General features: G+C 48.2%; 1 protein-coding gene across 1 annotated transcript in view; it reads right to left on the reverse strand.

Moving 5' to 3' along the window:
- Nucleotides 1–1449: 1449 nt before the first annotated feature.
- The window catches only part of sugp1 (SURP and G patch domain containing 1), a 15839-nt gene continuing 6134 nt past the window's right edge, over nucleotides 1450–11154 (reverse strand). The window contains exons 8-14 of the mRNA XM_080859117.1: nucleotides 11079–11154; nucleotides 9049–9155; nucleotides 7358–7535; nucleotides 6741–6847; nucleotides 4945–5090; nucleotides 3859–3988; nucleotides 1450–2760 (exon numbers count right to left, since the gene is read on the reverse strand). The exon at nucleotides 11079–11154 is cut by the window's right edge and continues 259 nt beyond it. Of these exons, the coding sequence (XP_080715243.1) occupies nucleotides 2734–2760; nucleotides 3859–3988; nucleotides 4945–5090; nucleotides 6741–6847; nucleotides 7358–7535; nucleotides 9049–9155; nucleotides 11079–11154 (771 nt within the window). The 3' untranslated portion in view covers nucleotides 1450–2733. The remainder of the gene's footprint in view (nucleotides 2761–3858; nucleotides 3989–4944; nucleotides 5091–6740; nucleotides 6848–7357; nucleotides 7536–9048; nucleotides 9156–11078) is intronic.

Consider the following 11154-nt stretch of genomic DNA (forward strand, 5'->3'; position numbering starts at 1 on the left):
TGCACTATACCGCACAATGTGTACATGCAGTGATCAAAGTAGGTTTATAATAAAAATATGTCTTGTGTGTTTTTGTCTCTTCTTATACATTTCTTTTTGGCCAGTGAAAGACAGAGACATATATGGGCAGAAGGGAGCATGCTGGGTGGAGGATGGCAGTTAGATCTAAGCCGACGTGTTTGGAGCACAGAGAAGAAAACTTCACGAGGCACTGAACAGATGAACAGATGCTCGTCAGAGAAGAAACTTCACGAGGCGCTCAGCAGATGAAAAAATGCTCGTCAGAGGAGAAACTTTTTTTTTTTTAAGATTTATTTTTGGGCTTTTTGGCCTTTGATCGACAGATTTTAGTGAAGAGTGGGACAGGAAATGAGAGGGGAGAAGAGGTGGGGAGTGGACAAGAGAAAGGACATCAGGCCGGAATCGAACCCGTGTCCTCCATGGGCATCAGGCCCGAATGTGGTCAGGGCCACTGGTTGCCCCACAGTGCTCCCCTCAGACGAGAAGCCTCACGAGGCGCTGAACAGATGGAATGATGCTGGCCTAAGGGTGCTTTAGTGCTGCTCAACTATGTGTTCCAACAGAGTGAAAGCTATAACTCAATTTGACCAGAACTCCATCGCCATGGGAACGACTGCTGCCTGGATCCAGTGTCCTCTTACGGGGGCAGTGACCCACAGCATCGCTCCAGGTTATGCAAGACCTATTTAGAGAAGAAGCACTCAAGCTATTAATGTTCAACAACAAAATAGTAATGTCAAGATGAAATCCTTAGTTCTAACTTTATCAATGTCTGAACTTGTAGTCATTTTACATCTTATTTGATGGATTAAAAAGGTCTGGGCGATTCCAAACTTTCGAACGACATTGTAAACATAGCACAAAAAGTAAGGACATTTGTGTTTGGTATAGATTATTTCTTTGTTGTAACAATGCTTCTTGGCAATAAATCTTATAGCCTACCGTTGGAAAGCCTGTTTAGTTCCCTTTTAAATGGTCCCACTTTTGTAAGGAACATGTATTTGAGGGATGAGCAGCAGAGCTGAGTATGTGGGTTGCGCCCATGAAAAATTTCCCATGTTTATATAAATATCATCCGTGTTAAATGTGCGGTTATCTATCCTGATGATGTTTGGACTCAATAGCCAATCAAATACACCACTCTCTTGTTGTTGATGGCCTATCCCAACCATGATGCGTCATGTGGAGAGCTGCCCAGACATCTCTGATGCAACACACACTGTTTATGACTAGTTCATCACAACAGCTTCATTACACAGGGGGATATTGGAATCCACTGGCTCAAAGTGTGCGTGTGAGAGTGTGAGTGTGTGTGTGTGTGTGTGTGTTAGAGTGTGTGTGTGTCACACAAGAGTGAAGTTACACTGAGTGCAAACGATATCAATCCATTTTTATAAACATTTAATTAAATCTTTTAATGGACAGCAATCATACAGGATGTTTTGGCAGGGCTAAGACCATGACACAATTAGCGTTGACTGAAAAGATGTCCTCTAAAGCCCACTGCATTCCCCTCCGTCCCCTGAGCCAAGCGCCACGCCAGGGTTCCACCGCGCCTGTGCTGCCGAGCCCGCCGTGATTAGCCCACCGCGGCTAAATGTAGCTCTGCCACACGGCTGGACGAGAGAGAGAGAGAGAGAGAGAGAGAGAGAGAGAGAGAGAGGGGGAGAGAGAGAGAGAGAGAGGGGGAGAGAGAGAGAGAGAGAGAGAGAGAGACGCTAACCACAGGGGGGCTCTGGGGGACAGCAGCTCATTTTAATGATTTTAAACAGGAAAGCAAATTACATTCATTGCCAAGGCATTCATCAGCACACAATGAGAGTGGGGGAGCTTCTGGATGGTTGTGTTTGGGGTGCCGTGTCCCCCCCCCCCCCCCCGGTGCTTCTCACCTGAGCCCAAACAGAACCGGTTACAGGTCAGGACGAGAGGAGCGTTTGGGCCCATGGAGAAGAGGAACACAGCGTCTGCCCACGGGCTTGTCACTAATTATATTACACTTCTACACAAGGAATGTGGCGAAACCTAACGCCTGTAAAAACTAAATATGGACCATGCTTAACACATGGACTCTTTTTTTAAACAGAACAGTTCAACAGAACAACAAAAAAACTAACTAAAAGCAGCAATGGATTGTGGGGAAGATGATGGTAGTTGTATTTTTCCTAAGAGTGGAGCTTTGGAGGTTGTGTGTTTGACCCGCTCTCAAGGACACAAACACAGGTTTAGGGTAAGGTGCAACCTCACCTACCCCACTTAAAGAAGTCCACCTTTGAAAGCTTTACAGAACACAAAATAAAAACAAACTATTAAACAGATAAAACAACTGGGTCACTGAGGCTAAAAAACCCTCGCGGGCACAATGGCATCCAGACGGGTGGAAGACATGGTAGACGGTGATAGCTTTTGAGGTACCAATGAGAACACAGCGCTGCTCGTATCAGTCCCACACACACGTGAGCTAACGTCTCCACCTTCGGCTCACGTCGACAGAGTGTGTCCTCGTCTAAAGCACTGGCTCCTAGCGTCACTGCTCTCTCCACTTCAAACACTGCAGAAAAGCACGGATGCCTAGCACAGTAAAAAAAGTCTACTCTCACAAAAATATTACACTCCAATGAATCATTCAGACGGCCCACAGCACGCCCTATGGTAGTCGACAGACACGGACACATGAAAAACAGGAATCGCAGTCGCGTGAAAGCAATGGTGTCCTCAGTAGTACGGTCGGCGTGGATTGTTCTGGAAAAGAAAGAAAGAGAGGAGTTGGGGGGGGGGGGGGGGGGGGGGAGTGGGCAGAGTTGGTGAAACTCATAACCGAGGTGATCATCATAATGATGGTAAAATGGCTGTGCTGGCAGGAACAGGCACCACGTAAGATTCGCTTCACTTCCTACACACTGATTCAGAAGTGGAGCCTCTCATCTGAATTCAGATGCTACCCTAATTCAGATGCTACCCTATTTCAGATGCTACCTAATTCAGATGCTACCCTAATTCAGATGCTACCTAATTCAGATGCTACCTAATTCAGATGCTACCCTAATTCAGATGCTACCTAATTCAGATGCTACCTAATTCAGATGTTACCCTAATTCAGATGCTACCCATTACACCTACATGTGTATCTAGTATTTTTTTCTATTGTTTAGTATATAAAGGATAGACCCAGAGGGCTGCTGACACTAGGGTCTACTGGTCTGGCTCAGATGCGTCTACTGGTCTGGCTCAGATGCGTCTACTGGTCTGGCTCAGATGCCCCTACTGGTCTGGCTCAGATGCCCCTACTGGTCTGGCTCAGATGCGTCTACTGGTCTGGCTCAGATGAGTCTACTGGTCTGGCTCAGATGCGTCTACTGGTCTGGCTCAGATGCGTCTACTGGTCTGGCTCAGATGCGTCTACTGGTCTGGCTCAGATGTGTCTACTGGTCTGGCTCAGATGCGTCTACTGGTCTGGCTCAGATGCGTCTACTGGTCTGGCTCAGATGCGTCTACTGGTCTGGCTCAGATGCGTCTACTGGTCTGGCTCAGATGCGTCTACTGGTCTGGCTCAGATGCGTCTACTGGTCTGGCTCAGATGTGTCTACTGGTCTGGCTCAGATGCGTCTACTGGTCTGGCTCAGATGCGTCTACTGGTCTGGCTCAGATGCATCTACTGGTCTGGCTCTGATGCGTCTACTGGTCTGGCTCAGATGCTCCCACTGGTCTGGCTCAGATGCGTCTACTGGTCTGGCTCAGATGCGTCTACTGGTCTGGCTCAGATGTGTTTACTGGTCTGGCTCAGATGCGTCTACTGGTCTGGCCCAGAAGGGGGCGTGTGTGTAAGCCAGTGTTACTCACCAGAGGGTTGGGTCGGAACCGGTAGGCCAGCATCATCCGTTTACGGAACGCGTCATACTCGTCGTCATTCTTGGAGAGGTCAGCTGGACGGTCGACCCCAAACCCTGCACCGTCCACTGCTGTTTGACCCCTGCCATGTGTTCACACACACACACACACACACACACACAGAGAGAGAGGAGATAGAGATAGAGAGACAGAGAAAGAGAGATAGAGAGAGGGAGAGAGATAGATATATCGAGAGAGATAGAGAGAGAGAGAGACAGACCGAGAGAGAGAGAGAGACAGACAGAGAGACAGAGAAAACTAAATAAACTATATCACCAGAAATTCACTGGGATGCAAAGGCACCCAGAAACATTCTAGATCTTTCTTTCAATCTGAGTGTGGCACACCAACACCTATCCAGGTGTCTATAACTAACATCTTCCTATGAGAGGAGCACAGCTACACCTATACCTATCCATGTGTTTATAACTCATCTTCCTATGAGAGGAGCACACTTACACACTAATGGAAATGTAAACAAAAAAACACAATTTTACCACTGTATGTACAAGCATACTAATAAGACGGCTATCAATAACCGTTATCTCCAACATCAGATGGTGACTGCTATCAATAACCGTTATCTCCAACATCAGATGGTGACTGCTATCTATAACCGTTACATCTAACATCAGATGGTGACTGCTATCTATAACCGTTATATCTAACATGGTGTGGGTCTGCTATCTATAACCGTTATATCTAACATGGCGTGGGGTCTGCTATCTATAACCGTTATATCTAACATGGTGTGGGGTCTGCTATCAATAACCGTTAAATCTAACATGGTGTGGGTCTGCTATCAATAACCGTTCTATCTAACATGGCGTGAGGTCTGCTATCTATAACCGTTATATCTAACATGGTGTGGGGTCTGCTATCAATAACCGTTATATCTAACATGGTGTGGGGTCTGCTATCAATAACCGTTAAATCTAACATGGCGTGGGGTCTGCTATCTATAACCGTTCTATCTAACATGGCGTGGGGTTAGATGGGGTCTGCTACGGAGCGAAGCGTTGCCGCGGGTGAGCGTACTTGTGGACGGGGTTCTTGATGCCCTGGCCGTCTGAGCCCAGGCCGTCTCCCTCCTTCCAGCCCATCTTCATCAGCATCTTGAAGCCCAGGTTCTCCACCGTCAGCTTGAACTCCTTATACTCAGAGTAGTCTGGGTCACGCCCCTCCTGCACACACACACACACACACACACACACACACACACACACACACACACACACACACAGACAGACACACACACACACACACACACAGACACACACACACAGACATACACACACACACAGATATAAACACACACACACACACACACACACACACACACACACATACACACACGCGCACGCACACGCACACGCACACGCACACGCACACGCACACGCACACAGACACAGACACAGAGAGCATTAAGGACCAATCATGCAACAGTTTCATGACTACTCATTTGTACTAACTTGTCTAAGCACAACTCACAATCTAGAATATTACTTCCCGGAATTTTGAAGAGTCAAGCCATTTCTGCTTCTACTCAGTCAGGCGTCTGCAGTGAGGGGTGTGTGAGGGGTGTGTCTGCTGTGAGGGGTGTGTGTCTGCTGTGAGGGGTGTGTCTGCTGTGAGGGGTGTGTCTGCTGTGAGGGGGTGTGTCTGCTGTGAGGGGGTGTGTCTGCTGTGAGGGGTGTGTCTGCTGTGAGGGGTGTGTGTGTGTGGGGGGTGTGTGTGAGGGGTGTGTCTGCTCTGAGGGGTGTGTCTGCTCTGAGGGGTGTGTCTGCTGTGAGGGGTGTGTCTGCTGTGAGGGGGGTGTCTGCTGTGAGGGGGGTGTCTGCAGTGAGGGGTGTGTCTGCAGTGAGGGGTGTGTCTGCTGTGAGGGGGGGGTGTCTGCTGTGAGGGGTGTGTGTGTGTGTGTGTGTGTGAGGGGTGTGTGTGTGTGTGAGGGGTGTGTGTGAGGGGTGTGTCTGCTGTGAGGGGTGTGTCTGCAGTGAGGGGTGTGTCTGCTGTGAGGGGGGTGTGTCTGCTGTGAGGGGTGTGTCTGCTGTGAGGGGTGTGTCTGCTGTGAGGGGTGTGTCTGCTGTGAGGGGTGTGTGTCTGCTGTGAGGGGTGTGTGAGGGGTGTGTCTGCTGTGAGGGGTGTGTGTGAGGGGTGTGTCTGCTGTGAGGGGTGTGTGAGGTGTGAGGGTGTGTGTGTGTGTGTGTGTGTGTGTGAGGGGTGTGTCTGCTGTGAGGGGGTGTGTCTGCTGTGAGGGGTGTGGTGTGAGGGGTGTGTCTGCTGTGGGGGGTGTGTGTGTGTCTGCTGTGAGGGGTGTGTCTGCAGTGAGGTGTGAGGGGTGTGTGAGGTGTGAGGGGTGTGTGTGTGTGTGTGTGTGTGAGGGGTGTGTCTGCTGTGGGGGGTGTGTCTGCTGTGAGGGGTGTGTCTGCTGTGAGGGGTGTGTCTGCTGTGAGGGGTGTGTCTGCTGTGAGGGGTGTGTGAGGTGTGTGTGAGGTGTGTGTGTGTGTGTGTGTGTGAGGTGTGTGTGTGTGTGTGTGTGTGAGGTGTGTGTGTGTGTGTGTGTGTGTGTGTGTGTGTGTGTGTGGTGTGTGTGTGTGTGTGTGTGTGTGTGAGGTGTGTGTGTGTGTGTGTGTGTTAGGTGTGTGTGTGTGTGTGTGTGTGTGTGAGGTGTGTGTGTGTGTGTGTGAGGTGTGTGTGTGTGAGGTGTGTGTGTGTGTGTGTGTGAGGTGTGTGTTTGTGAGGTGTGTGTGTGTGTGTGTGTGTGTGTGTGAGGTGTGTGTGTGTGTGTGTGTGTGAGGTGTGTGTGTGCGTAGTAGACCCCGCCCCTGCCTCACCTTCAGTGCCTTGAACGTCTCCATGAACTTGTCCAGCTCGTCAGGCGGGAGGAAGTCACCAATGAAATGCTTCCCTTTGCCCATCTCTGTCAGCTGCTCCGCCCACTCTGCAAGGAGACGACCAATCAGTGACAGTAAAGTAACCACCAATCAGGGACAGTGAGATACTAGCCCAACCCACCTGATTTCATTTACAAGTCTTTTTTCATAATTAGTTATTAGACACACACACACACACACACACACACACACACACACAGAGACACACACACAGACACACACAAACACACAGACACACACACAGACACACACACACACACACACACACACACACACAGACACACACACACAGACATACACACATACACACACACACACACACACAGAGACACACACACACACACACACACACACACACAGACACACACACACACACAGACACACACACACACACACAGACACACACACACACACACAGACACACACACAGACACAGACACACACACAGACACACACACAGACACACAGACACACACACACACACACACACACACACACACACACACACACACACACACACACACACACACACACACACACACACACACACAGCTCACCGCGGGTCTTCTCCATCTCCATGTGTCTGAGGCGATGCTCCCAGGTGCCGTCGTCCACGTCCACCTCCTCGTCTGAGTCGTACTCGTGCTCGTGCTCCCGCACCGCCTTCTCCCACATCTGCTGCATCTCCTGCATCGCCCTCTTGTGCTTCATGATCATGTCAAACATCTCCTGCATCTACACACACACACACACACACACACACACACACACACACACACACACACACACACACACACACACACACGTCATCTCCTGCATCGCCCTCTTGTGCTTCATGATCATGTCAAACATCTCCTGCATCTGTCTCACTCACTCACACACACACACACACACACACACACACACACACACACACACACACACACACACACACACACACACACACACACACACACACACACACACACACACACACACACACACACACACACACACACACACACACACACACACACACACACGTCATCTCCTGCATCGCCCTCTTGTGCTTCATGATCATGTCAAACATCTCCTGCATCTACACACACACACACACACACACACACACGTCATCTCCTGCATCGCCCTCTTGTGCTTCATGATCATGTCAAACATCTCCTGCATCTACACACACACACACACACACACACACACACACACACACACGTCATCTCCTGCATCGCCCTCTTGTGCTTCATGATCATGTCAAACATCTCCTGCATCTGTGTTAGACACACACACACACACACACACACACACACACACACACACGTCATCTCCTGCATCGCCCTCTTGTGTTTCATGATCATGTCAAACATCTCCTGCATCTACACACACACACACACACACACACGTCATCTCCTGCATCGCCCTCTTGTGCTTCATGATCATGTCAAACATCTCCTGCATCTACACACACACACACACACACACACACACACACGTCATCTCCTGCATCGCCCTCTTGTGTTTCATGATCATGTCAAACATCTCCTGCATCTGTGTTAGACACACACACACACACACACACACACCACACACACACACACACACACACACACACACACACACACACACACACACACACACACACACACGTCATCTCCTGCATCGCCCTCTTGTGCTTCATGATCATGTCAAACATCTCCTGCATCTACACACACACACACACACACACACACACGTCATCTCCTGCATCGCCCTCTTGTGCTTCATGATCATGTCAAACATCTCCTGCATCTACACACACACACACACACACACACACACACACACGTCATCTCCTGCATCGCCCTCTTGTGCTTCATGATCATGTCAAACATCTCCTGCATCTACACACACACACACACACACACACACACACACACACACACACACACACACACACACACACACACACACACACACACACACACACACACACACAGATAGGCCTATGTCCCTCCCACGTCAGACTTGAGCTGACCTGGAGTTCATGACCACAGCTGGCTCGGCCGTGCGTCAGAGCCAATCAATACAACTGATTTGACTGAAGGTCCACACAAGGGTGTGTGTGTGTGTGTGTGTGTGTGTGTGTGTGTGTGTGTGTGTGTGGTTGGACTGTGTTGTAATTGGCTGTTTGTGAAACTCCTGCGTCGTGATTGGCTGTTTGTGAAACTCCTGCGTCGTGATTGGCTGCTTGTGAAACTCCTGCGTCGTGATTGGGTACCTCCTGCTGTTCCTTCAGCTGCTTCTTCTGGTCCTCTGACAGCTCGGTCACGCCCACCAATCCCACCGGCTTCCCCCTCTTGTAGCCCAGACCTGCCAGATCCTGAGCTACAGTTCACACACACACACGTGTACACACACACACACACACACACACACACACACACACACACACACACACACACACACACACACACACACACACACACACAGACAAGCACACACACACATTCAAATAAACACAAAGAGACAGTGTCATAGGTGTTTTAAGAGCGCACGCATGAATCAATGTACATATCCTCAAATGTATGCAATTCAATTCATCTCCAAGACATCTATTATCATCTACAGTGAATGGTCCCAAATTCCTTCAAATTAAGGGTTTAATGCTCTTATGTTGTGTGTGAATAGGTGTGTGTCTAGTGTGTGTGTGAAAATGTGAGTGTAGGGCTGCAACTATCGAATATTTTTGTAATCGAGTATTCTATCAAGAATTCATCGATTAATCGAGTAATCGGATTAAAGTAATTTTGCGTTTTCAACAACGTCATGTCAATAGTGACTCGCATTATTAGCCGCCATGCTAACGTATCCGACCGACTAGCATCGCGCAGTTGCCGCGATTGCGTTATCAAAACCTCCAAAATGTCATCAAAGTAACTAACCCCATTGCATTCAAATTATGAGCATTATAGTGCTGTTTTGGGAGTAATGTTCGTGTGTGTGCTTGCTATGATAAATGCTGCTCACTGGTTTGCGTTGCAAACTTTAGACTGCTGCCATGGAAACACCATGCGAGCGTTATAGAGACAATGTAGGCTACCAGTACATTGGGTTTAGGGACAGTTGCAGCCTGAAATAATTTAGTTATGGTAAGCAATTGGCTGTTCTTCCTGACAAAAGAAAACATTTTTTAATCCAACACTTTAATTGGGTCAAAACTCAGCAGCTGTGTGTATGTGACCGCGCGTGCGGGAGGAGAGACGTGCATGACATGAGATCTTGGTGCATTTGTACTCGCTCTGCTACTTACTGTAACATCATGCCTAGCATCACTATGACTCATAGTCCAATAGTCTACAAATAACCTCACACACCGTAAATTCAAACTTACGCTTGTGTCCATAGTATCTAGCAATCGTTAATCAGCTAGCGTCAACATTTACGTTACATTGAAGTGGCTCCGCATGGTGAACTGTTAACGTTAATGAGTTAAAGAACTGTATGGTTCTAGGTTGCTTGGTTGTATCGCTCGGGCAGTGACTGTTAGAACACCCACGATTACCAAAGCAGTATTCTTTATCTCCATTTAATTCATCAATTTCCATTACATGACAATGCGTACGATCGTACAATGTGTTCAATAAGAATAGCCTGGGCAAATCAGCACTGCACTGAATTACATTAACATGAGTTATTGCTACATGATAACAATTACACAACTAATATTAATAGATAGTGGACACACTAGGCAACATGATATCATCCATAATACATTAAACAGTCGAAATATAAACTTATAAGGATGAACCCATCCTTACTACATCGAATCAACATAAGAGCAGAACATAGCTAAATTTCCGCTTAGCCCGCTATCGCTACTACGTACCCTGCACTTCATGAAACTACGAACTATCATAAGGTAGGCACACAATGCCTAAAATATTACTTCACCATACTGTGACAAATAAGTTTCGAGTGCTTACATCATTATTGTTCTACGTGTATGTGAATCTTGTGTGCTTAACTAAACTGGTCACTACCATACTGAAACCTAGACTGACGGAGCTGCTGTCTACAGAGAACGTAAATCTTTGAATGCGCGCGCACGTCAATAATAAAAGTCCGTATGAAATGGTGACACCAGAGCATGATATGAACTAAACGAACCCTCGAGGCAAAACAAAAATCCTCGATCATTTTTTGTAATCGAGTTACTCGAGTAACTCGAGTAATCGTTGCAGCCCTACAAGTGAGTGTGTGTGAATACGTGCGTGTCTAGTGGGCGTGTGTGTGTGTGTGGTCACCTACCAGACAGTGATGGCAGGTCTGGCTCGATGTCTACACTGGGGGGGGCGATGATGGGGGGGATGTGCAGCTCCACCTT

Source organism: Sprattus sprattus (assembly GCF_963457725.1).
Source record: "Sprattus sprattus genome assembly, chromosome: 20".
Taxonomy (NCBI): Eukaryota; Metazoa; Chordata; class Actinopteri; order Clupeiformes; family Clupeidae; genus Sprattus; species Sprattus sprattus.